The sequence below is a fragment of the Trichomycterus rosablanca genome, chromosome 13, assembly GCF_030014385.1.
Source record: "Trichomycterus rosablanca isolate fTriRos1 chromosome 13, fTriRos1.hap1, whole genome shotgun sequence".
Lineage (NCBI taxonomy): Eukaryota > Metazoa > Chordata > Actinopteri > Siluriformes > Trichomycteridae > Trichomycterus > Trichomycterus rosablanca.
Genome location: NC_086000.1, coordinates 22,371,989 through 22,399,802, shown reverse-complemented (window position 1 = coordinate 22,399,802; position 27,814 = coordinate 22,371,989). Strand labels below are relative to the sequence as shown.

General features: G+C 39.2%; 1 protein-coding gene across 1 annotated transcript; it reads left to right on the top strand.

Annotated features, from left to right (window-relative positions):
• On the top strand, window positions 1–27,730 carry smc6 (structural maintenance of chromosomes 6). Its single transcript, XM_063008077.1, has 27 exons — window positions 1–60; window positions 3,278–3,436; window positions 3,524–3,641; window positions 5,672–5,777; window positions 5,888–6,024; window positions 6,105–6,166; window positions 6,250–6,330; window positions 6,915–7,016; window positions 7,110–7,229; window positions 7,312–7,407; window positions 8,232–8,378; window positions 8,503–8,591; window positions 8,751–8,918; window positions 10,612–10,790; window positions 11,446–11,647; window positions 12,326–12,440; window positions 12,618–12,781; window positions 14,061–14,196; window positions 15,464–15,544; window positions 15,638–15,808; window positions 15,896–16,033; window positions 24,483–24,628; window positions 24,724–24,849; window positions 25,743–25,848; window positions 26,606–26,758; window positions 26,931–27,028; window positions 27,110–27,730. Exons 2-27 carry the CDS (start codon window positions 3,296–3,298, stop codon window positions 27,186–27,188), a joined length of 3,261 nt encoding a protein of 1,086 aa, XP_062864147.1. The 5' UTR covers window positions 1–60; window positions 3,278–3,295; the 3' UTR covers window positions 27,189–27,730.
• The last annotated feature ends 84 nt before the right edge of the window (window positions 27,731–27,814 follow it).

The window sequence follows — 27,814 nt, the reverse complement described above, 5'->3', positions numbered from 1 at the left end:
AGGAAGCAAAAACAGCGTTAAAGAAAAATGTCATAAATCGCTTCTATGCAGATGGATGGAGTAAGTGCGATTTAATCTTTTAATAATAGATTAATATTGTGAGCTGTTATTAATGTCCTGAATGTTTTACAGTTGGTAATAATGAGCTGTAATCAGTGAGTGAATAAGTGCAGCGTTATGAGTGATTATAGCGGCACTCCCGCTCTGTGGATCTGCTTTCAGCCATGACAGTACGACCACTTGTTTACTTTTCTAAAGCGCTATTAGCAATCTGACGTTTCTTTATTTATCAGACTGATTTAATGACATAGATTAATTGCTGTATGTAGCTGCAACATTGGGAGAACATTCACGACACAACAACATTTAAGACATATTATTACGTTTTTGCTAATTGAAAATGTAAACAAAGGCATGAAAGCACGTCCATTCAAGTCAGTGTTCCATACTGCTGAACTTTTGTCTGGCGCTGGGCAGTGATGTTCACAAGTCCGAGTCGAGTCACGAGTCTTTAGGCTAGAGTCCGAGTCGAGTCACGAGTCTTTAGGCTAGAGTCTGAGTCGAGTCGCGAGTCTTTAGGCTAGAGTCTGAGTCGAGTCGCGAGTCTTTAGGCTAGAGTCTGAGTCGAGTCGCGAGTCTTTAGGCTAGAGTCTGAGTCGAGTCGCGAGTCTTTAGGCTAGAGTCCGAGTCGAGTCACGAGTCTTTAGGCTAGAGTCTGAGTCGAGTCGCGAGTCTTTAGGCTAGAGTCTGAGTCGAGTCGCGAGTCTTTAGGCTAGAGTCCGAGTCGAGCCGCGAGTCTTTAGGCTAGAGTCTGAGTCGAGTCGCGAGTCTTTAGGCTAGAGTCTGAGTCGAGTCGCGAGTCTTTAGGCTAGAGTCCGAGTCGAGTCGCGAGTCTTTAGGCTAGAGTCCGAGTCGAGTCGCGAGTCTTTAGGCTAGAATCCGAGTCGAGTCACGAGTCTTTAGGCTAGAGTCCGAGTTAAGTCACGAGTCTTTAGGCTAGAGTCTGAGTCGAGTTGCAAGTCTTTAGGCTAGAGTCTGAGTCGAGTCGCAAGTCTTTAGACTAGAGTCCGAGTTAAGTCACGAGTCTTTAGGCTAGAGTCGAGTCGAGTCGCGAGTCTTTAGGCTAGAGTCTGAGTCGAGTCGCAAGTCTTTAGGCTAGAGTCTGAGTCGAGTCGCAAGTCTTTAGACTAGAGTCCGAGTGGAGTCGCGAGTCTTTAGGCTAGAGTCTGAGTCGAGTCGCGAGTCTTTAGGCTAGAGTCCGAGTCCAGTTGCGAGTCTTTAGGCTAGAGTCCGAGTCGAGTCGCAAGTCTTTAGACTAGAGTCCGAGTGGAGTCGCGAGTCTTTAGGCTAGAGTCTGAGTCGAGTCGCGAGTCTTTAGGCTAGAGTCCGAGTCAAGTTGCGAGTCTTTAGGCTAGAGTCCGAGTCGAGTCGCGAGTCTTTAGGCTAGAGTCCGAGTTAAGTCACGAGTCTTTAGGCTAGAGTCCAAGTTAAGTCACGAGTCTTTAGGCTAGAGTCCGAGTTAAGTCACGAGTCTTTTGGCTAGAGTCCGAGTTAAGTCACGAGTCTTTAGGCTAGAGTCCGAGTCGAGTCACGAGTCTTTAGGCTAGAGTCGAGTCGAGTCTTTATGCTAGAGTCCGAGTCGAGTCGCGAGTCTTTAGGCTAGAGTCCGAGACGAGTCGCGAGTCTTAAGGCTAGAGTCCGAGTCGAGTCGCGAGTCTTTAGGCTGGAGTTCGAGTCGAGTCTTTAGGCTAGAGTCCGAGTCGAGTCGCGAGTCTTTAGGCTAGAGTCCGAGTCGAGTCGCGAGTCTTTAGGCTAGAGTCCGAATCAAGTCGCGAGTCTTTAGGCTAGAGTCCAAGTTAAGTCACAAGTCTTTTGGCTAGAGTCCGAGTTAAGTCACGAGTCTTTAGGCTAGAGTCCGAGTCGAGTCACAAGTCTTTAGGCTAGAGTCCGAGTCGAGTCTTTAGGCTAGAGTCCGAGTCGAGTCGCGAGTCTTTAGGCTAGAGACCGAGACGAGTAGCGAGTCTTTAGGCTAGAGTCCGAGTCGAGTCGCGAGTCTTTAGGCTAGAGTTCGAGTCGAGTCTTTAGGCTAGAGTCCGAGTCGAGTCGCGAGTCTTTAGGCTAGAGTCCGAGTCGAGTCGCGAGTCTTTAGGCTAGAGTCCGAGTCAAGTCGCGAGTCTTTAGGCTAGAGTCCAAGTTAAGTCACGAGTCTTTTGGCTAGAGTTCGAGTTAAGTCACGAGTCTTTAGGCTAGAGTCCGAGTCGAGTCAGAGTCTTCAGGCTAGAGTCCGAGTCGAGTCTTTAGGCTAGAGTCGCGAATGATATTCTATTTAAAATGAAGGATGTACATTTTGCCTAATTTATATAGACAAAAAGAAATTTTATTAGTTAAATGTTAATCAGCAAGCTTGTTAAGACCTTTTTAAAAAAAACTGCTTAACTTTGCAAATGTAGCAGTAATTTAAAACTGTAACATGAAAATAGATGACAATAGATTTTAAATAGTCAGTAATTTAACACATTTATCCATAAACGCTAAATTTATTATCATTTTACATATTTAATATTAGCTGTTTGACTAGTGACTATGTGATTTAAATAGCACGCTCCTCTAAATGTGTTTGCATATTACAGCAGGGGTGCAGAATCTCAACACAACACCAAATTTCTCTCCATGGTGCTGATGTGTGTGATATCTGCACTCTTAGCTCCTCTTTTAATTCAATATTAATCTTCTTTTTGATCAAAAGAATAGCTTATATGATTTCTTATTTTTTGGTCTTTACTCACTCACTGGAGCGCTGGAGCCTATCCCTGCTTTTCAGTGGGCGCAAGGCACACAGTAACACCCTGGACTGTGGGAGGAAACCGGAGCTCTTGGAGGAAACCCACACAGACACAGGGAGAACATGCAAACTCCGCACAGAAAGGACCCGGAACGCCTTTTTTGGTCTTTATTTGTTTCTAATTAAATCCCCATGATTCATGTTTTATTGATATAAAAAGTGCAACAGTGAATGTGGCAGTAATATAGAACAGTAAGATTAATTTAAACACCTTAAGCAGAACTAGTTCATTATTCTAAATTCAGATTTTAATCAAAGCTGGTAGCCAACAGTCCGTTACAAGGGCTATTTGTATTTTAAAGCCTTATGGGAAGTTTTGCTACCTTGATTTGTATGAGAATTTTAAGTAGAAATATATATAATAAAGCTGTTCAAGTAAACTGGTAATTTTTCGGCCAAACCCAGCTCCTCACAAGCTGCTTTTTCTCCTCCTAGATGTAGCGTATTTATACAATGAATAAGAGAAAGCCCAGTGTCTTGAATGCTGTAAAGCCCAGTAAGTTTCGAAGGACAGATGAAGCAACTCATGTACAAGAGGATGAGGACATTGATGAAGAGATATGCTTTAATCAGGACCTTCCATTCTTAACCTCGGTCTGTCAACTACATTATACATCCTATAAATTAACATAATTTTCATAAAATAATGTTGTTAAACTCAATTTATCTTTCTGTTTTTAGAGTGCTGGGGATATTGGTGTCATTGAGAGCATCTCCCTAAAGAACTTTATGAGTCATCACTTGCTTGAGCAATTTGAATTTGGACCAAATGTAAACTTTATTGTCGGAAACAATGGAAGTAAGTGATTCAGAATTTGATGCATTTTGATTCTCAGTGTAAACCAGCACTCATACACTCAAGCATGCTTTTTTATTTGTGCCACATTTGTGCTTTAAAATGTGCTATTAACGGGTTTTTTTTTTTAAAGAAAAGAACATGCATAATATTTTGAAACCTGTGACTTTATCTCTATCTTTAATATCCGATTAATCCTGATCAGGGTCGCAGAGTTCCTGGTGCCACACAGCTGTGCTAATAACTGTATAAATGCATACATTGTTATAATTTTTGTTTGAGTGAACCTCCCAATGGCTAGGCTATGGCTGGGCGATATATCGATATTTTAAAAATATCGATATATTTTCATACGCGATATAAGATAAGACAATATCGCGTATATCGATATAAATGTTGCGTTCCAGTTAGATCCGACAGTTCGTCTTTCTCTTCTCCCAGTTTGTCTCTGCACATGTTCACCTGCCCCGCCCCTCTCCCTCACTGAACACAACTCGCCCCTCTCCCTCACTGAACACAACTCACCCCTCCCCACCGCTTCACCAGTAAGTCCTGCAGGCAGCGGTAGCATGGAGACGGATAAAGACATGACAGAAGCTATCGAAGAGGAGCTGCTTACTAAAAAGAAAAATAATGACTCTTTTTGGAATTATTTGGAGATGGTTCGAATTCAAAGTGTCAGATGAGCAGCAGTATTCTGTAGAGAACGCCGAAAACAAGTCCAGACAAAAGGTTCCAGCTCCGTGTACCTTCATTCGTTTTTCACTTCAAATCCCAAAGTTAAAAAACAAGAAAACGAGTCGTTATTCGTTTCAAAAACCAATACAAGCGCATGCACGCGCTGACATGCACGTATTTACTTCATATATAAACAGTATAAATCATGCAAGTGTTGAGAAAGTAATAATAACGTAGCGGTGCGTCTCCTGTTGTTCTAACTTGTGTTTGTATATGTGATGTGCATATATTTGCTCTATCTGTAAAAAACAAACATTATGGGGAGTGATTTCTGTACTGGATGTTGTACGTGATCATGTTAGTTTATACTGGACGATCGCCCGACGTCCGACACGTCATTTATTTATTTATCTTCTATTATAGTATTTCTTGTTGTCGGCCAATAAACAACCAAAAATTAATAAAATTGCACGAACTAACTCTGCAGTAAACAAGGAGCAAACAGCAATTAAACAACAAATAAAGCTGTTAAATAATAATAAAGTGCATGAAGCATAACGCTGATTAAAATGCATTAAATGTTGTAATAGTTACACAGTAACATGAACTATTAGCTCTGCCTGTATTACAGAACTGAGTTCTATACAGTAAAAGAAAATATTAATGTAAATGTTAATGTTGTGGCGACATATACATAAAATAATGTATAAAGTCCAAACATGTGGGGGTGGGGGGTTAAAGAGGGGTTTACTTTAACGGGGTTTTACTTTTAATGTCGCACAAGCTCAGCCGGAAACCGTGTCATTCCAACATCTTCCCTACACACTCGCTCCCTGCGCCCTATAGAACACTTAACATTCTTAAAGGACCAGACAATATATTTGTGATTCACATTACACAACAGGAGATGCCTTAGAAAACTACTTTTTTTTTTTCTTAGAATAGCTCTTTTTTTTTTTTTTTTTTTTTTTTTTTTTTAAGGAAAAATAATTCTTGTGTGAAGCTTCCCCAGCATAAATATTAATAAAAGTACCTGTAAAAAAATTGGAAAATGTAGCTTTGTCTCAGAAGTGTCTTTTTGTTATTACCTTATGGGATAAAAATATCGAGATATATATCGTATATCGCCATTCAGAAAAAAATATCGAGATATAATTTTTGATCCATATCGCCCAGCCCTAGGCTAGGCTGTTTGGCCATTAGGAGGTTCACTTGTCAGTGAGCTGTCAGTGATGGTGATAGCACAGCTTGTGTAGTGGGTGCTGTACAGCAATTGTCATTAATAAAAGAAAGAATCTTTGCATGGTTCAAAGACTGTTCATAATGCTATTGGATTTTATTTCCACCAATGCTAGGTGGGAAGAGTGCTATCCTTACTGCTCTTATTGTTGGCCTGGGTGGAAAAGCAACTACCACTAATAGAGGGGCATCTTTGAAGAGTTTCGTAAAATACGGAGAAAGGTAAGTTATTTTTATATAGTATATAAAAATAGATATCATTTTAGGGCTAGTAATGAGGTGAAACAGATATTACTGGCTTATGGTCTGCTTTTCTAACATTTTACACCCAGTTCTGCTGAAGTCACAGTAAAACTGAGAAACAGAGGCAGTGATGCTTATAAAGGTAATATATATGGAGACTGCATCTCTGTTGAACAGAGGATTACAAGTGATGGCTGCAGGACATGCAAAATCAAAAACAAAAGTGGTAATACACTGTCCATACACTAGTATCGTGATCATTTCATTAATAATAAACCTGCCCAAACTTAACTTTTTCTGTTTCAGGACGTGTTGTCTCTACAAAAAAAGAAGAGTTAACAGCAATATTGGACCATTTTAATATACAAGTAAATCGATTTTTTATTTGCCATAGTTATTTTTTTTTGCTGCAAATGCCTTACATGTATGTTTTGTTATTTTTTAATTACAGGTTGACAATCCTGTTACAATTCTTAACCAGGAAATGAGTAAACAGTTTCTGCATTCAAAAAGTGAAGCAGACAAGTACAAGGTGATAATTTAGCAAGAGCTCTCATACATTGCCATCATGATAAAAAGTTACAATATTAGTTTGTAACTATTTTTATGTTAGTGTGGCGAAGCTTCGATTTTTTTCTGCCTTATTTTTATAGTTCCTGCTTTATTGCCATTAATGTTTTTATTATTATTGGACAGTTTACCAAAATTATTACTTTGGTCAGTTGTCCAGAGAATTTATTGTGCTCTCAGCTTAAATTTTTTAACAGTCCATAATGAGTCAAGTAAAGCCGCAATAACTTAATTCTCTTAAGGGTGGTTTAAACATGTTAATTTCACAAATGACATTTCTTTTATTTAATATGAATTAGCTGTGCATTACTATTTGCAAAAAAAGTTGTGTTTTTTTCAGTGAGGGCCTGAAGTCTAAGGTCACTAAAGAAAATGTTCATATTTTGCTTTTTTTCAAATCTTTGAAGTCTTTAAATACTTGAAAACCAAGGAATATCAAGGAGCATTGTCACAGTCTGACACTATATGTTTTTTTAATATTTTGCTAGGATAACATAAATGATGGTGTTCTTTGTTGTAAGATTTTTGTCTCTTGTGTTTCTAAAGTTTTTTATGAAAGCCACTCTGCTAGAGCAGATGAAAAGAGACTACATCCACATCAAGCAGACCGAAGAAGTTACACGCAACCAAGTGGAGAGACAGGAGGAGGTGTGAAATAATAATAAGGCTTTGTATGAAAGGTGTAACAAATATATTTATACACATCAGTTCAGTTCATATTTTCATTTTGTCTATTTTCAGTGTTTGAAAGATCTCAGACAGTTGTATTTTCAAAAGAAAGAAAACTATGATCGTTTATCATCGCTTGAGAAAATGAGGCAGACTCTGGAAGATTTGCAGAAGACGATGGCATGGTGTTTGGTAGGTATTTGGTGTTGGGATTTTGATGTGTGTGGTGTGTGTTACACTGGGTTCCAAATAACAGCACTTGTAATTTAACCAGGTGAGAGAGAAGGAGTGGCATGTACAACAGCTGATGGAACAAATCGACAAAGAACAGAGTAACAATGTACATGAACAAAAACTCCTTCTGTGTCAGGTACTTTTATTGCTATTCATATAGGATTCTCCTTTATGTTTTTTGAGTTAAATTTGTTATTATAGCACAAACGGAACTTTTCAAAGCTTACTGATGCAAGAAATGATGACATTTTTGCTGTATGGTAAGGTCCATATGATACTTTGAGTTGTTTTTATAGAACAGGTATAGGTTGCCCACTGTGTGCTAATGTTAACTAACAATGCTAACATAATTAAATCTCTGGTTGTGTACGGTTATGTGTAAAACATAACTAGAATATATAATAGAATATAATTATAATATAAAATAGTATAGTAATGCTTATAACAATTAACACTTAACCATTTTTTTACCTGGGACTAATGCAGTTTTAAATATTAGCAAATTGCCTCAAATCACATAAAATTTGTTAACTACATGGTTCATGGTGCACTATTTTGACAAACTACTTAGATGTTTAGTTGTATGAAGTAAATGTTGTACTTATGACCAGATGACTAATTTTGTCAAAAGAAGTAAACACAACCTCTGCAACGAACTGCCAAAAATGATCTGTTATTGTGGCATGTGCAAAAGTTTGGAAACCTAATTGTAAAGTCTTAAAAAATAGAATCCTGATCACACCATTTAGCATAGGTTATATTCAGAAAAAAGACTCATGGCTACTTTGTTATTATGTACACTGTAGGGCCTAAACTATGTCTCATATTTACTCAGTTAAGGTGTTTTAGCCACACCATATTAATGTCCATGTTTTTAAAATAGGATGTTTAACAATTTCATGGTCAGGTATTCACATGATTTTGGCCAAATAGTTTACAACTTTGTCCTTTCTCTTCTAGAACAAAGTCACCCATGCTGAAAAGAGACTGCGGGACATTCAGATGACGCTCCGGAAAGTTAAAGAGGAGGAGGAATGTCTAGTGGAGGAAAATCGAAAAATGAAAGAAGAGGCCAGGCTTAAAAGCAAAGTTCAGAAGAGCCAGGAAGTAAGGCAGTTCTTAATTTTGTTGTACTAAGTAATATTTAGTGGGTCACTTTGTAGTTGTTTAAGTTTGGTGTGTGTTCATACCCTGGTATGGTTGGCTTATGTGTGTTGTCCTAATTTTTCAGGTGGTGTACTTCCGTGCTGAGAACAAACTAAAACAATTAGAAAAGGAGCAATGCCTTCTTAGGGAGAGAATTCATAAAATAAATAATAGGTGAGTTGTATTGTCTAGGACAGTCTTATAATGTGACCATTTCTATTTGGTACACAAACAAAAATGCATATGTTGTCTTTTTGTGGTATACTTTATTACAACACAGGCAACTGTGTTGTGGTGTAACAGTGAAATTTTAATTATTATTACTTTTGGCAGTAATGAGAAAAGGAATCATGAGGCAGAGCAGACACAGCGAATAAGGAAAATATCCATTCTGAAAAAGCAGCTCGAAAAACTTGAGGCTGAGTCTGCAAATTTTAATCAGGAAATCGAAGACAAACAGCAGGCTCTTTTGAAAGGAAGGGAAGAGTATGACAAACTAAGGTAAACCTAAACACAATCATCAACTTAACGTTTGTGTTTTGTTTTAATTACCCTGATACTTTTTGGTTTCTGTGAGCAATCAGTATTTGAAAATGAATTCTAATACCACATAAATACGTACATTAAAAAACAATTATGGACAAAATTGTTAACAACAGTGGTACTACATTTACATTTTCATTTAGCAGACGCTCTTATCCACAGTGACTTACAGAAGTGCTTCCATAGTAAACATTACCGTACTCTAGTTTAAGTAGACAGTTCAAGAAAACATCTGCTAAAACCCTTTTAAAACCAAAGTTTAAAAAAAATTTTATACAGTACTAACTGTATATACAGGGGTTGGACAAAATAACTGAAACACCTGGTTTTAGACCACAATAATTTATTAGTATGGTGTAGGGCCTCCTTTTGCGGCCAATACAGCGTCAATTCGTCTTGGAAATGACATATACAAGTCCTGCACAGTGGTCAGAGGGATTTTAAGCCATTCTTCTTGCAGGATAGTGGCCAGGTCACTACGTGATGCTGGTGGAGGAAAACGTTTCCTGACTCGCTTCTCCAAAACACCCCAAAGTGGCTCAATAATATTTAGATCTGGTGACTGTGCAGGCCATGGGAGATGTTCAACTTCACTTTCATGTTCATCAAACCAATCTTTCACCAGTCTTGCTGTGTGTATTGGTGCATTGTCATCCTGATACACGGCACCGCCATTGGATGCACATGGTCCTCCAGAATGGTTCGGTAGTCCTTGGCAGTGACGCGCCCATCTAGCACAAGAATTGGGCCAAGGGAATGCCATGATATGGCAGCCCAAACCATCACTGATCCACCCCCATGCTTCACTCTGGGCATGCAACAGTCTGGGTGGTACGCTTCTTTGGGGCTTCTCCACACCGTAACTCTCCCGGATGTGGGGAAAACAGTAAAGGTGGACTCATCAGAGAACAATACATGTTTCACATTGTCCACAGCCCAAGATTTGCGCTCCTTGCACCATTGAAACCGACGTTTGGCATTGGCACGAGTGACCAAAGGTTTGGCTATAGCAGCCCGGCCGTGTATATTGACCCTGTGGAGCTCCCGACGGACAGTTCTGGTGGAAACAGGAGAGTTGAGGTGCACATTTAATTCTGCCGTGATTTGGGCAGCCGTGGTTTTATGTTTTTTGGATACAATCCGGGTTAGCACCCGAACATCCCTTTCAGACAGCTTCCTCTTGCGTCCACAGTTAATCCTGTTGGATGTGGTTTGTCCTTCTTGGTGGTATGCTGACATTACCCTGGATACCGTGGCTCTTGATACATCACAAAGACTTGCTGTCTTGGTCACAGATGCGCCAGCAAGACGTGCACCAACAATTTGTCCTCTTTTAAACTCTGGTATTTCACCCATAATGTTGTGTGCATTGCAATATTTTGAGCAAAACTGTGCTCTTACCCTGCTACTTGAACCTTCACACTCTGCTCTTACTGGTGCAATGTGCAATTAATGAAGATTGGCCACCAGACTGGTCCAATTTAGCCATGAAACCTCCCACACTAAAATGACAGGTGTTTCAGTTATTTTGTCCAACCCCTGTACTTATAACCTGGTAAGGGTAGTATACCACCATTTATCTACTATAACCACTACTAGTTCAGAATAATGTACGTTCATAAATTTTAATAATGACTGACTTTCATTTTAGCATGGAGGAGAAAAACATACAGGTTTCTCTGGAGTCCAAACTGAAAAGAATAAAACAGCTGACTGCAAGCAGATCCAACAGACTAAGACGATTTGGTGATCATATGCCAGAACTTTTGGAATCGATTGATAAAGCCTACGCTCAAGGACGCTTTATTAAGAAGCCGGTTGGACCAATCGGTAACTTCTCTAATTTCAATAAGTTTTTATAGCAGATTCATTCGTTTTATTTTATATTTATTATATATTTATTTTATTACATTTTATTAATTTTATTTTTTACCATTTATTTAACAAATGTGTCTGTTTGTCAGTGTTTTGGTATTATTTTAAAGCATTAACTGAAACAAAAACATTTAAGCTCACCTGAAAATAAGTATTTTGTTTATTTTTCTTTATTTGCGATGAAAGTCTTGTCTTAAAATTTGATTATAGAAAAAAAAAATTATAATAATTTTAGGTACTATTAGCTATATACATTTGCAGTTATTTATTACATATGGAAACAACCAAAGGTTAATTAACAAAAAACATTTGTTTATCCAGCAGGATCTAATATTTTGGCATTAATAGATTAAATGACCCATACAAAGATAACAGTTAAGAGATTCTGTCCAAGCAGGAAAATGAATACATACATGTTCAAACTAGTCAGTCAGGTGGTTCAGCGGTAAATTGTCCCAACCGCTGGGATCTCTGTCTACATACAGACCTGATTGGTATGTCTGGAAGGGATTGATGTTCTGTCCAGGGTGTGTAACTGTGTTGCACCCAGTCATTTTTGGGAAACCGGACACACCACGACTCTGACCAGTGATTTTTATTTCTTTTTCAGGTGCATGTATCAGTCTGAAAGACCCAAGTTTAGCAGTGGCTGTGGAAAGTTGCTTACGGAGTTTCATGAAAACGTTTTGCTGTGACAATTACAAAGATGAAAAAGTTCTACAAGAGCTGATGTCTCCATACTTTTCTAAAGGCAACAGGCCCCAGATTATGGTGTGTTCATTTACAGATCGCATTTACAGTGTTCAGAATAGGTAAGCATCTTGTTTCATGATTAATAGGATCCTTAATTATATGGATATTGTTTTTTTTTTTAATAATTTGGTGATAGAAAAAAGGAACCATATTAGATATTTTATACTTTTAAGGTGGTGAACATTTTAGCATGTGAAACTTGCAGTTACAACCCATTTCTTGTGTTATGGGTGGTGCGCTTTCTTAACTGAAAGATGAGTTTAATACTATAAATTGTGGTTCAATACATTATTGGTCTGATTTTATTTAGTTTAAATGAAACAAATGATGGTAGAAAATGTTAAAATGTCTAAATGTCATATCAACCACAAACTGTTCAATGTTCAATGTTTTTTTCCAAGTAGTACAGCGCTGTTTGCTTATTCAATTTAAATGTAAACTGTGATTTTAAAAATGTAATAATATATAGTTTAAAGTCCTCACAGCTTCACACAGAACTACACCATTGGTACTATTGGCTTTGAGCTTGTCGTTGAAAAAATGTTTCTTTCTATATCCTTTGCACCACAAAGGCTATAGGGATGTAGAGCCGTCAGTACAGTTTGAAACAGTTTGTTGTTGAGGTGCATAAAGTAATAAGTGACTTTTGCTGTTCACTGAATAGCACTTTCCTACTTTTGTCATGCTGTTTAATAGAAGTAATTGCTCATTTTTATGTTATCTTTCCATGTTATTAGAGGTGTGCACCATCCAGACTTTCCATCTGTTTTAGACACTCTCATCATCGACAACCCTGTGATAACAAATTGTTTGATAGATATGAGAAGCATTGAATGCATTCTTATCATCAGGGTAAGTTTATCAAGTATTTTGAGTTTCCATTAATCAACGCTTTCAGGTTGTTGTGAGAACTGTGGATTGTGGACTGTGTTTGTTTCTGTACATTTTGAAAATAACTTGTCATTTGATTGCTTAATTTTTTTACTGTGTTCATTTTAGTGAATTTTGTTTTGAAACTGTTAAATATAGGAGGCTGCCATTGCCAGAAGAGTCATGCAAGCAGGAAGGGCACCCAGAAATTGCCGTGAAGCTTTTACAATAGAGGGTGATCAGATCTATACCAATCGCAATTACACCCCTGCAAGTGAAGTCATAGTTAAATACCTCAGTGGGGATCCGGAGGCAGAAGTTCGGCAAGTACCATTTTTAATTTTAATTTAAGATAATCATTCCTGGCCGCTCAGGTGGCGCAGCGGTAAAAACACATGCTGGAACCAGAGCTGGGATCTCGAATACATCGTATCAATTGGCCTGTTGTTCAGATGGGCGAGACTAAGCCGGATGGGGTCTCTCTCTCTCTCTCATGACTGGTGCAATTACAACCTCTTCTGGCTGATTCATGGCGCCTGCACAGAGATGAGAAAAGAGTGCTCTCAGGGTGTGTCTCTCCACTGAGCTGCACTGCACTCGTCAAAGTGTAGGTGATAAGATGCATACGGCATACTGCCCACAGGTCGGGTTAGCTTCGTTCTCCTCAATCAGAGCAGGAATCTGCATTGGTGGAGAGGAAGCATGATGCAATCAGGCAAAAAGGGAGAAAAAAGGGGAGAAAATGCATAAAGAAAAATATATATATTAAAAAAAAAGATAATCATTCAAGTTATTGTGCGTTTTTCACCATTATCACCAGTCTTACCATACTTACCATACTACTTTTTTCATGAGGTAAATTTTATACATTATACAGCTGTCAAATTAAAAAGTATTTTTCCAATTACTCAGACTCTCCATTAAGTCATTCATGGCCAGGAGCTGGAAGCTGATGTGTTTAAATGCAGGCAGTTAGCACCTCTTCCAAGGGCACTGATCAGGCCAGTGACATTCTTCATAAATGGTTCTGATGAAAAAATTGGAAGTTAGCTATTGACTTTCGTTTGTGAGCTACAACAATATTGCACGAACTACCGCAAAAGTGCCCAAAAGTGCTTTTCCTGTTTAATATGAGAAAGGAGGTTGGTAAATGTGGCAACTGAAAACTACATCACATATCCCTCATGCAGATGCCTCGACCAGCCAGCAAAGGCAGCAAGTGCACCAGCAATAAGTAACCCATTTGCACTTTTCCCATAAGGCACAGCCAGTTGTGCCTGTTTGTTGCTTGTCCAGGTTGATAGCACAGCTGAGAATCAAACTCAAGTGCTTGTAATCTCAGCCTTGTCGACACTGGACCATACTAAAGTAGCCTGAAAAGAATCTTGATCTAAATCTAATAAAAGAAGCAATTTCAAGTAAAGTAGACCAAGCTATTAGTGTAAAAATGTCTTTTAGAACTACATAAACCTCCTTCCAGTTCCACATATATGAAAGGGAACCAATACGTTTATCTTTATCCCAGTATCTGCATTTAATAACCTTTTGTTTGAATGAAATCACAAACATGTTTTGATTTTCTTTTCTTTTCTAAATGTGCAGTCTAGTGCAATCAGAAGTGGAAAATCATCAAGCACAGCTCGCCAGGTTTCGAAATCACTTAAGCTCAGTAAAGCAAGACGTTAAGTCCATGGAGGAGAAGCTGCTCAGTGCTAAAATAGCAAGCAAGAAAAATCAGGTAAATGCTCAGGTTTACTCAAATGATACTCTGAAAAACCCATGCTGGAGCACCAGAGCTGGGATCTTGAATACATCGTATCGAGTCTCAGCTCTGCCTGCTGGCTGGGCTGAGCAGCCACATAAACAACGATTGGCTTGTTGTTCAGACAGGGGTGGGATATTAAGCTGGATATGGATTCTCTCGTAACTAATGCATCTACGACCTCTGCTGGCTGATTGATGCCGCCTGCACAGAGACGGGAAAAAGAGTGCTGTCACGGTGTGTCTCTCCGTACACAGAGCTGATCCGCATTGCACTCGTCAAAGTGTAGGTGACAAAATGCATACGGCTGCTGTGTTGGAGGGGGCGTGGGTTAGCTTTGTTCTCGCCAATCAGAGCGGGGATCGGCATTGGTGGAAAAGAAGCGTGACGCAATTGGGCAATTGGACGCGCTAAAAGAGAGAAAAAGGGGAGAAAATGCATTATAATAAAAAACTAAATTATACTCTGAAATGATTTGGTTATGAGAGTGTAGAATATTAGCTTTAAAAAATAGGTAAGCTTTTACACATCAATCCATTTGGCTAGTCCAACTCAGAGTAAAATAGATACTTTAGTTGCCTTGTCTTCTTGTGATTCAGTTTCATGCAGCACAACTGTGTTAAAAAAAATCTAAAAGCCCTTTTATTATCTGTTTTAAATACTTAGCTAAGTAATTTCCAATCTTCTTACTGACTACCTTGTTGTTTGTAAATATTAGTGCATTTTGAATTTAATGCCTGAAATACACTTATAAAAACTTGGAACAGACTTATGTTTACCACTATGTTAAATCACCTTTCCTATTAATTTACACTTTTTAATCATTCTAAAACTGAGAATACTAATTTTTACAATTTTACAAGTACAATCTTTGCCTATTTTTGCTTGATATGTTGGCTGCTTCTTTATTACCTGCACAAGGCAGGCTCATTAGGAGATCCGTATCATGCACGGAAAGTCACGCACTGATCTCCATTATTCCACGCCATTTACCAACCAGCACAGGTCGTACCTGCAGCAGCTATGAGGAATTCTCTCTGGGATTCCTACCCATCGGACGAGCCAATCATTGTCTGCATAGGTACCCGCCTCCCGGTAACGGTGCTGAGATTCGAACTTGCAAGTGATGTGTGCTTACATGGTTTACCGCCATGCAACCCAAGCACTATGTGATTTTTTTTCTATATTGTAAAACAGACTATGATTGAACGAATAATACAAAATACGTCATGTTCCTGCACAGGAAACTATGAATCGGGTTAAAGCCAACATAGTTGAACTTGAGAACATTGAGGAGACACAGACCGAAGATATAAGCTCCCTGGTTTGTATTCTGTAAATTATTTATTACTTTAAACCAAATTCATTGTTGACATCACAGTATTAACTTTAGTAATTCATGTAATGAAACTCTTAGGAAGAAGAAGCTCAAGAGAATGAGCAGAAAATTAAGTTGGAGAAAAAAACTGTAAAAGAGGCACAGGATGAACTGGAAAAACACAATAAGGCTTTTTTGGAAATGGATCAAAAACACAAAGATGTGAAAAACAAGAGAGAACAACTCACAGATGAAGCAGAACAGCTGAAGGTGGGTGGTCATAACTCAAGTTTGGGGTGAAAATGCAAAGTTAAATCAAGACAACCAGCTCAGAGTGGTTTGTTGTGTTGTGAACAGGAGGAGCAGGTGAAAGCTGAAGCTGAGTGCAGTAAACTTAATAACGCGCTGAAGATTTTGGAAAGAAAACTCAAGGATCACCAGGACAATATCCAAGCTATGAAAGAGGAAGTGGCTGACAGAGAAGAGGAGAAAAAGGTATTGGCAAGCAATCCTAACATTTAAAAGTACTTGATAATGCACTTAAAAATAAAAAAGCTCAGTTCTGCAGGCTGATTGCAGAATTATGAAGTTATAACCAACTTTGTATTAATCTATCTGCTTCTGTGTCTTATTTTAATGTTTCTGTTGTCTAAAAAAGGACATCCTGCTAGGTCAAAAATATACATACACACAGCAACATAGATCATTAATTTGATTATTAATTTAAGAGTATGCAGAGCTGTGGCATATGATTTTTTTTAATTTTTTTTTTATCCTTGTTAGCGTTTATGATTGACTAAAGTTGGTGGCTTTATACTAAAATAGACCTCACAATGGCACAGCAGGTAGTGTGGGTGCCACACAGATCCAGAGTCTTGGGGACCTAAATTGAAACCTCTTCTCCAGGTATTCGTGACTCCTTCCATCTCCTAAAACATAATATTAATTCAATTTAATAATGTTAATTGCCCCTAGGTGTAAGTTACTGAGTAAGTAAGTGAGAAAGCAAAGATTTGGGCCTGGTTTCCAGGTGAGCTTCAGGCCCTGATCAGAATTAAATTGTTACTGAAGATGAATAAATGGCTGAATAAATAAATAATGGTAAAATAAGTAATGGTAAAAATGTAAACAGCTTGTACAGCCATACCTGATATATACAGGGTGGGCCATTTATATGGATACACCTAAATAAAATGGGAATGGTTGGTGATATTAACTTCCTGTTTGTGGCACATTAGTATATGTGAGGGGGGAAACTTTTCAAGATGGGTGGTGACCAGGGCGGCCATTTTGAAGTCGGCCATTTTGGATCCAACTTTAGTTTTTTCAATGGGAAGAGGGTCATGTGACACATCAAACTTATTGAGAATTTCACAAGAAAAACAATGGTGTGCTTGATTTTAACGTAACTTTATTCTTTCATGAGTTATTTACAAGTTTCTGACCACTTATAAAATGTGTTCAAAGTGCTGCCCATTGTGTTGGATTGTCAATGCAACCCTCTTCTCCCACTCTTCACACACTGATAGCAACACCGCAGAAGAAATGCTAGCACAGGCTTCCAGTATCCGTAGTTTCAGGTGCTGCACATCTCGTATCTTCACAGCATAGACAATTGCCTTCAGATGACCCCAAAGATAAAAGTCTAAGGGGGTCAGATCGGGAGACCTTGGGGGCCATTCAACTGGCCCACGACGACCAATCCACTTTCCAGGAAACTGTTCATCTAGGAATGCTCGGACCTGACACCCATAATGTGGTGGTGCACCATCTTGCTGGAAAAACTCAGGGAACGTGCCAGCTTCAGTGCATAAAGAGGGAAACACATCATCATGTAGCAATTTCAAATATCCAGTGGCCTTGAGGTTTCTATTGATGAAGAATGGCCCCACTATCTTTGTACCCCATATACCACACCATACCATCAATTTTTGTGTTCCAACAGTCTTGGAGGGATCTATCCAATGTGGGTTAGTATCAGACCAATAGCGGTGGTTTTGTTTGTTAACTTCATCATTCACATAAAAGTTTGCCTCATCACTGAACAAAATGTTCTGTGTAAACTGAGGGTCCTGTTCCAATTTTTGTTTTGCCCATTCTGCCACTCTCCAGTGACATGCGGCGAGTGACATGCGGCATTTTGCGGCATTTTGGCAAAACCAACACTGAACCAGTTATTTTCAGTTGTAAATAACTCATGAAAGAATAAAGTTACGTTAAAATCAAGCACACCATTGTTTTTCTTGTGAAATTCTCAATAAGTTTGATGTGTCACATGACCCTCTTCCCATTGAAAAAACTAAAGTTGGATCCAAAATGGCCGACTTCAAAATGGCCGCCATGGTCACCACCCATCTTGAAAAGTTTTCCCCCTCCCATATACTAATGTGCCACAAACAGGAAGTTAATATCACCAACCATTCCCATTTTATTTAGGTGTATCCATATAAATGGCCCACCCTATATATATATATATACAGGGGTTGGACAAAATAACTGAAACACCTGTCATTTTAGTGTGGTAGGTTTCATGGCTAAATTGGACCAGTCTGGTGGCCAATCTTCATTAATTGCACATTGCACCAGTAAGAGCAGAGTGTGAAGGTTCAAGTAGCAGGGTAAGAGCACAGTTTTGCTCAAAATATTGCAATGCACACAACATTATGGGTGAAATACCAGAGTTCAAAAGAGGACAAATTGTTGGTGCACGTCTTGCTGGCGCATCTGTGACCGAGACAGCAAGTCTTTGTGATCTATCAAGAGCCACGGTATCCAGGGTAATGTCAGCATACCACCAAGAAGGACAAACCACATCCAACAGGATTAACTGTGGACGCAAGAGGAAGCTGTCTGAAAGGGATGTTCGGGTGCTAACCCGGATTGTATCCAAAAAACATAAAACCACGGCTGCCCAAATCACGGCAGAATTAAATGTGCACCTCAACTCTCCTGTTTCCACCAGAACTGTCCGTCGGGAGCTCCACAGGGTCAATATACACGGCCGGGCTGCTATAGCCAAACCTTTGGTCACTCGTGCCAATGCCAAACGTCGGTTTCAATGGTGCAAGGAGCGCAAATCTTGGGCTGTGGACAATGTGAAACATGTATTGTTCTCTGATGAGTCCACCTTTACTGTTTTCCCCACATCCGGGAGAGTTACGGTGTGAAGAAGCCCCAAAGAAGCGTACCACCCAGACTGTTGCATGCCCAGAGTGAAGCATGAGGGTGGATCAGTGATGGTTTGGGCTGCCATATCATGGCATTCCCTTGGCCCAATACTTGTGCTAGATGGGCGCGTCACTGCCAAGGACTACCGAACCATTCTGGAGGACCATGTGCATCCAATGGCGGTGCCGTGTATCAGGATGACAATGCACCAATACACACAGCAAGACTGGTGAAAGATTGGTTTGATGAACATGAAAGTGAAGTTGAACATCTCCCATGGCCTGCACAGTCACCAGATCTAAATATTATTGAGCCACTTTGGGGTGTTTTGGAGAAGCGAGTCAGGAAACGTTTTCCTCCACCAGCATCACGTAGTGACCTGGCCACTATCCTGCAAGAAGAATGGCTTAAAATCCCTCTGACCACTGTGCAGGACTTGTATATGTCATTTCCAAGACGAATTGACGCTGTATTGGCCGCAAAAGGAGGCCCTACACCATACTAATAAATTATTGTGTTCTAAAACCAGGTGTTTCAGTTATTTTGTCCAACCCCTGTATATATATACAGTGTATCACAAAAGTGAGTACACCCCTCACATTTCTGCAGATATTTAAGTATATCTTTTCATGGGACAACACTGGCAAAATGTCACTTTGACACAATGAAAAGTAGTCTGTGTGCAGCTTATATAACAGTGTAAATTTATTCTTCCCTCAAAATAACTCAATATACAGCCATTAATGTCTAAACCACCGGCAACAAAAGTGAGTACACCCCTTAGTGAAAGTTCCTGAAGTGTCAATATTTTGTGTGGCCACCATTATTTCCCAGAACTGCCTTAACTCTCCTGGGCATGGAGTTTACCAGAGCTTCACAGGTTGCCACTGGAATGCTTTTCCACTCCTCCATGACGACATCACGGAGCTGGCGGATATTCGAGACTTTGCGCTCCTCCACCTTCCGCTTGAGGATGCCCCAAAGATGTTCTATTGGGTTTAGGTCTGGGGACATGCTTGGCCAGTCCATCACCTTTACCCTCAGCCTCTTCAATAAAGCAGTGGTCGTCTTATAGGTGTGTTTGGGGTCATTATCATGCTGGAACACTGCCCTGCGACCCAGTTTCCGGAGGGAGGGGATCATGCTCTGCTTCAGTATTTCACAGTACATATTGGAGTTCATGTGTCCCTCAATGAAATGTAACTCCCTTAACACCTGCTGCACTCATGCAGCCCCAGACCATGGCATTCCCACCACCATGCTTGACTGTAGGCATGACACACTTATCTTTGTACGTCTCACCTGATTGCCACCACACATGCTTGAGACCATCTGAACCAAACAAATTAATCTTGGTCTCATCAGACCATAGGACATGGTTCCAGTAATCCATGTCCTTTGTTGACATGTCTTCAGCAAACTGTTTGCGGGCTTTCTTGTGTAAAGACTTCAGAAGAGGCTTCCTTCTGGGGTGACAGCCATGCAGACCAATTTGATGTAGTGTGCGGCGTATGGTCTGAGCACTGACAGGCTGACCCCCCACCTTTTCAATCTCTGCAGCAATGCTGACAGCACTCCTGCACCTATCTTTCAAAGACAGCAGTTGGATGTGACGCTGAGCACGTGCACTCAGCTTCTTTGGACGACCAACGCGAGGTCTGTTCTGAGTGGACCCTGCTCTTTTAAAACGCTGGATGATCTTGGCCACTGTGCTGCAGCTCAGTTTCAGGGTGTTGGCAATCTTCTTGTAGCCTTGGCCATCTTCATGTAGCGCAACAATTCGTCTTTTAAGATCCTCAGAGAGTTCTTTGCCATGAGGTGCCATGTTGGAACTTTCAGTGACCAGTATGAGAGAGTGTGAGAGCTGTACTACTAAATTGAACACACCTGCTCCCTATGCATACCTGAGACCTAGTAACACTAACAAATCACATGACATTTTGGAGGGAAAATGACAAGCAGTGCTCAATTTGGACATTTAGGGGTGTAGTCTCTTAGGGGTGTACTCACTTTTGTTGCCGGTGGTTTAGACATTAATGGCTGTATTTTGAGTTATTTTGAGGGAAGAATAAATTTACACTGTTATATAAGCTGCACACAGACTACTTTTCATTGTGTCAAATTTTCATTTTGTCAGTGTTGTCCCATGAAAAGATATACTTAAATATCTGCAGAAATGTGAGGGGTGTACTCACTTTTGTGATACACTGTATATATATATATACAGTGTATCACAAAAGTGAGTACACCCCTCACATTTCTGCAAATATTTCATTATATCTTTTCATGGGACAACACTATAGACATGAAACTTGGATATAACATAGAGTAGTCAGTGTACAGCTTGTATAGCAGTGTAGATTTACTGTCTTCTGAAAATAACTCAACACACAGCCATTAATGTCTAAATAGCTGGCAACATAAGTGAGTACACCCCACAGTGAACATGTCCAAATTGTGCCCAAATGTGTCGTTGTCCCTCCCTGGTGTCATGTGTCAAGGTCCCAGGTGTAAATGGGGAGCAGGGCTGTTAAATTTGGTGTTTTGGGTACAATTCTCTCATACTGGCCACTGGATATTCAACATGGCACCTCATGGCAAAGAACTCTCTGAGGATGTGAGAAATAGAATTGTTGCTCTCCACAAAGATGGCCTGGGCTATAAGAAGATTGCTAACACCCTGAAACTGAGCTACAGCATGGTGGCCAAGGTCATACAGCGGTTTTCCAGGACAGGTTCCACTCGGAACAGGCTTCGCCAGAGTCGACCAAAGAAGTTGAGTCCACGTGTTCGGCGTCATATCCAGAGGTTGGCTTTAAAAAATAGACACACGAGTGCTGCCAGCATTGCTGCAGAGGTTGAAGACGTGGGAGGTCAGCCTGTCAGTGCTCAGACCATACGCCGCACACTGCATCAACTCGGTCTGCATGGTCGTCATCCCAGAAGGAAGCTGACGCACAAGAAAGCCCGCAAACTGTTTGCTGAAGACAAGCAGTCCAAGAACATGGATTACTGGAATGCCCTGTGGTCTGACAAGACCAAGATAAACTTGTTTGGCTCAGATGGTGTCCAGCATGTGTGGCGGCGCCCTGGTGAGAAGTACCAAGACAACTGTATCTTGCCTACAGTCAAGCATGGTGGTGGTAGCATCATGGTCTTGGGCTGCATGAGTGTTGCTGGCACTGGGGAGCTGCAGTTCATTGAGGGAAACATGAATTCCAACATGTACTGTGACATTCTGAAACAGAGCATGATCCCCTCCCTTCGAAAACTGGGCCTCATGGCAGTTTTCCAACAGGATAACGACCCCAAACACAACCTCCAAGATGACAACTGCCTTGCTGAGGAAGCTGAAGGTAAAGGTGATGGACTAAACCCAATTGAGCACCTGTGGCGCATCCTCAAGTGGAAGGTGGAGGAGTTCAAGGTGTCTAACATCCACCAGCTCCGTGATGTCATCATGGAGGAGTGGAAGAGGATTCCAGTAGCAACCTGTGCAGCTCTGGTGAATTCCATGCCCAGGAGGGTTAAGGCAGTGCTGGATAATAATGGTGGTCACACAAAATATTGACACTTTGGGCACAATTTGGACATGTTCACTGTGGGGTGTACTCACTTATGTTGCCAGCCATTTAGACATTAATGGCTGTGTGTTGAGTTATTTTCAGAAGACAGTAAATCTACACTGCTATACAAGCTGTACACTGACTACTGTAAGTTATATCCAAGTTTCATGTCTATAGTGTTGTCCCATGAAAAGATATAATAAAATATTTGCAGAAATGTGAGGGGTGTACTCACTTTTGTGATACACTGTATATATATATATATATATACAGTCATGTGTAAAAGTTAGGACACCCCATGAAAACCTTTGTCTTTTTGAACATATTTAAACATATGGACATTTGAGCTTTATTTGAACAGTACTGAGAGATGGAGCTTTTATTACTAAACAAAAAAAAATGTTAAAAATTACTTTTAAACTCAAGTTGTAAAATGTAATAAACAAAAATGGAAATTTATTGTGAGGAAAAAGTTAGGACACCCCCACATTTATTACTACTTAAAACGTCTAAAATTAGAATCCAGTGAACCACATCAGCTGCAATGATTAGACCATCGTTAAGAGGACATTGGAGTTTTATTTAAACCTCAGGCATTAGTTTGGTTTGCTCTTGATTTTTGAAGTGAGTGGTATCACCATGGTGAGATCTAAAGAGCTCTCTGAGGCCTTCAGAAAGAAGGTTGTAGATGCATATGTGTCTGGGACGGGATTTCATATGAGTCTGTGAAGGAATTTAAAAAGATCTCAAAACAATTAGAAATCAGCCATTCCACTGTACGGAAAATAATTTACAAGTGTGAACATTTAAAACAACTGCCAACATGGCCAGGTCAGGCTGTCCTAGCAAGTTCAGCCCAAGAGCAGACCGCAAGATGCATAAAGAAATCTCCAATAATCCTACAATGACATCACGGGACCTACAGCTAGCTTTTGCCACAGTTGATAGCAGGGTATTGATAGCAGGTTTGATTTTCATGGGAAGTGAGCAAGGAGGAAACCCTTGCTGTCAAAGAAAACATCAGGGCAAGACTAAAGTTTACCAGAGAACACCTAGACAAAGACCAGGACTTCTGGAACAATGTGCTTTGGACAGATGAATCCAAAGCTGAATTATTTGGGCGCAGTAACAGAAGACATGTTTGGCACAAACCAAACACAGCATTTGGGCACAAGAACCTCATACCAACTGTGAAGCATGGAGGTGGAAATGTCATGGTTTGGGGCTGCAGCAGGGCCTAGCAAGCTCTCCATTATAGAATCCACAATGAATTCTTCACTGTATCAGAGGGTGCTTGAGGAAAATGTAAGACCATCTGTCCAAAAACTGAAGCGGAGGTGAACCATGCAGCATGACAACGACCCAAAACATCCCAGTAAATTTACCAAGGAATGGCTCAAAAGAAAGAAATGGAGAATTCTGGAATGGCCAAGTCAAAGCCCGGATCGTAATCCTATTGAGATGCTGTTGGGTGATTTGAAACGGGCTGTGCATGCAAGAAACCCATCAAACCTCACACAGCTGAAGAAATTCTGCATGGAGGAGTGGGGAAAACTTTCTCCCAGTCGATGTCAGAGACGGTAGATGGTTATAGGAAATGTCTAATTGAGGTTATTTCAGCCAAAGGGGGAAACACCAGCTATTACGACATAGGGTGTCCTAACTTTTTCCTCACAATAAATTTCCATTTTTGTTCATTACATTTTACAACTTGTGTTTAAAAGTAATTTTTTCAGGTGTATTAGTTTAGTTATATAAGCTCCATCTCTCAGTACTGTTTAAATGAAGCTCTAATGTCCATATGTTTAAATATGTTCAAAAAGGCAAAGGTTTTCATGGGGTGTCCTAACTTTTTCACATGACTGTATATATATATATATATATATATATATATATATATATATATATATATATATATATATATATATATTAAATCAGGTATTATTTTTCTGGTTCAGTGTGCTACTCCACTATTGCATGCCACCAATGTGTCTGAGAGTAAACGTGTCTAAAGTACTGAACCTTAAATGAGCTTAATAAAGCCAATAGTAATCCATTATATGCATGATTTGGCCAATGATACCTATTTTTATTTATTTCATTGCGACTTACAGAATTCAACTGAGACTAGCTGACAAATGACTAACCAGCCCAAATACATAATCAGTTCATATAATATGACCTTAGTGTTTTTTTTTCTTGTTTATTAGGACATTGAAGAAAAAGCAAAAGAAATCTGTCCTGAGCCACAATGCCCAGATCGAAGTGCCAAGAGCATTGACACAGAGATTACGAGTCTTCGCCAGAAGATCAGCTCACAGGAGAGCATCTATGGTAATCATGAGCAAGTAATCAGGTACACATACTTCTTACTTTTTATCCCTGGGCAGATTTTTCTTTTCTTTTTTACATTTAAGATAATATCATTGATCTTTGATCATTTATCTTCAGGGAGTACGCTGAGGCTCACAAAAATTACAAAAACAAATCCAGCCAACTGAGAGATCTAAAGAAATTCATTGATCGTCTGGACAACATTATGACTGACCGACAGGCACGATATAAAACATTAAGAAGGTAGTCTGAGTGTTGTTAGAAATTTTGAAAGTATTCCTAAACCTAAAGTTCTGAACCATTAAAATAAACTTTTATACACTGTTTAGAAAGCTCTAAAAATAAATAAATGGCCTTGGAACATTACTACACCTAGTATTTATAGGTATGACATTTTGCAACAATTCTGCCATTCTACAATAGCAATTCTGTTAGTTTGGAAGCTATATTAGCTCAGGAAAACATAGTATTTTATTATCTTTTGATTTTCTATTTCTTTATTTCTAAACCTGTTCTAATATACTGTATTTTTATTAGCTGTATTTAGCTTTCTTCTGAGAGATGGAGGTGTTAACTGCAAATTCTAACTTCTCAAAATCATTATGTATCATTATAAATCATTATCAGATGTATGTATGTAATGGTGAAGCTTAGCTAACAGTCTTGCTTACAAATTGGAAAACCTGACGTATAACTATCCGGGAACCTCTAATAATGTGAATGTCAGATGTGATTGCCTAAAACGTGTGTGGCTTAATGAATGCAGTCATACTAAGCTAAAAATATCAGGCTTTGCTGTATATTTTTTTCTAAAAATATTCAGGTTACTCAATACTCTGCACAGTATTGAGTAACTTTAAAACAGCATCTGAAATATCAGAATCACCTTCCTAGAACAAATAAATATTTTAAGTCTCATTCTTGATTTAAGGGTGGATTAAAAAGGGTACTGTGAAATATTGCAATGACACAATTAGCATGTGTATGGAATATGGTTGTATAGAAATATAGTTCCATTAAAACAAGCTTGACATTTCACTTTCTCAGATATGTTTGGAAAAGAAATGGATTTGTTTATCTGATTCAGTCACTGAATATGCAATAAACTATTTAATTTCTCTGGTGCTGTGTTGCAGATCTCTCTCTGTGAGATGCAAGCTATACTTCAACAGTTTTCTTATCAGTCTTCACTGCTGTGGATCAATGATGTTTGATCACAGCAGTGAATCTCTCTCCATTTCGGTAGGTATTTATTTTTCTTCCCCATCCCAATTCCCAATCCTTTTTTAAAATCAAATCTTGGAGGGTATGTATTGTAGGTTCAGTGACTTTCTTCACTTTGAAGGGTGTGATGTTTCTTTGCTCATTTGTTGAATCTGGTATGGTAAATGGAAAAGAACACTAGTGCTGCAACCTTGTGAGACTAACACTGTAGTACTAGTAATTGTTAAGAATAATTATAAGGATGTATAGATCTGGACTACAGGCAGGCCAGTCAAGCACATGTTTTATGTGTCTATAAAGCCACACTGACATTGTCTTGCTGAAAAAACCATGGCCGCCTTGAGGGCTGCATATGTCTTTCTACAATCCCACTGTATGTTTCCACCTTTATACCTAACAGCCAAACCCACATTCGGTTTCCATGGTTGGGGCTCTGAGCAAGACCCTTAAACCTCAGTTGCTTGCAAAATGCAGTAAATGTGTTAGTTGTGTTCCTTAACTGTTTTGGAATTTTATTTTATTGTTTATTTGTAAGACAATTGTTAGTATGAGAACATTTACACATAAATAACACAGAAGATGTATGTATAGACATAAATTGAGATGTTTGATCTGGAATACATATACAAGTTATGTTAGCAGTATTTCAACCAGATTTAAGTTGTTGATTGTTTGAAAATACTTTAGAAATCAGAATGACTCTCCTTGCTAAATATGCTGAATAGCATGCTTTGAACAGTGTCATTTTTTCATTTACGTAATTTGTCTGATTAAGGTGAAGCCACCAGGTCAGGAGAATGATAGCGTCAGTGACATGCGCACTCTGTCTGGTGGAGAGCGCTCTTTTTCCACGGTTTGCTTCATTCTGTCCCTGTGGGAGATTACAGAATCCCCATTTCGGTGTCTGGATGAGTTTGATGTGTACATGGTAAGTATAAAGTTGTTACCTAACAAGTGTTGTGTCAACAAATCAAATAAGTATTCAGCCTCATTCACCTTAATAGGTATTATTGTAATTATGTGTAGAATGTATTGACATTAAAGTATTAGTAAACAGAAAAGCAGGAGGTAAAAAATATATATCCATTGTTTTGTCCTAGGACATGCACAATCGTCAGATTTCACTGGACCTGCTTATTCGACTCACTGAGCGTCAACGTCACCGCCAGTTTATCTTTATCACCCCGCAGAGCACCAGGTAGAAACCCATCAGCACTTTAAAGTTTTATCATGTAATGCTAGAGCTAACCTTGCTAAAATAAGCTATGTTTTCTTGCAGCAATCTGCCCAAAAGTAGTCATATTAAAATCCACCAGCTTCAAGATCCAGAGAGAGAAACAGATAGGGAGGCGTCATAGTTCCCTGTCTAATGAATGGACTACAGTGTGTTGTTCTTAAGAAGGTTATGTTTTATATGTTTTTATATGTTTACTTCTCAAAGCATGTTTTGCCTGAATTTTATGCATTTATCACTCATTATTTCACACTTTATTTAGATCCTAATAATAGTCAAACTTTTCACTGTAACTACTATCAGAACAACAATAGTTTTTATGTCTTTATTAAACACATTAAATATTCACAGTCCAAGCTGAAAGTGAGCCATCCAATTAAGTAACTGCTAGAACCTCCTTAAGAATAATGTGTCCTTTAGCTCATCAGTCTTGCAAAGTGGCAAGAATAAATTTTATGGAAATGTATATTAACTGTTTTTTTAATTAGTCACGTGTCTTGGTTCATTAAGCTTCATCTAACAAATTATTTCCCTAAAATTATCCTGTAAAATTTTCTGATACAGTTTTCAGTTTATTTTTTTTTTTAAAGCAGCACAGTGGCACTGCTGGCTGTGTGGGTGTCACACTTATTATTGACTAATAAACACCACAATCTTTATGTACAATTTTCCTGCCTTATAAGGATGTCTTATATGTTTTTAAAAAAACTGAGCCTGGGAGCTTAACTGTTCACATTTTCATGACATGGA

Excerpts from the sequence above, each read along its gene's own strand:
- smc6 (XM_063008077.1), top strand. The coding sequence starts at position 3,296 with ATGAATAAGAGAAAGCCCAGTGTCTTGAATGCTGTAAAGCCCAGTAAG. Across the intron at positions 3,437-3,523 it reads ACCTTCCATTCTTAACCTCG|AGTGCTGGGGATATTGGTGT; the intron begins GTCTGTCAACTA and ends TTCTGTTTTTAG. Across the intron at positions 3,642-5,671 it reads TATTGTCGGAAACAATGGAA|GTGGGAAGAGTGCTATCCTT; the intron begins GTAAGTGATTCA and ends CACCAATGCTAG.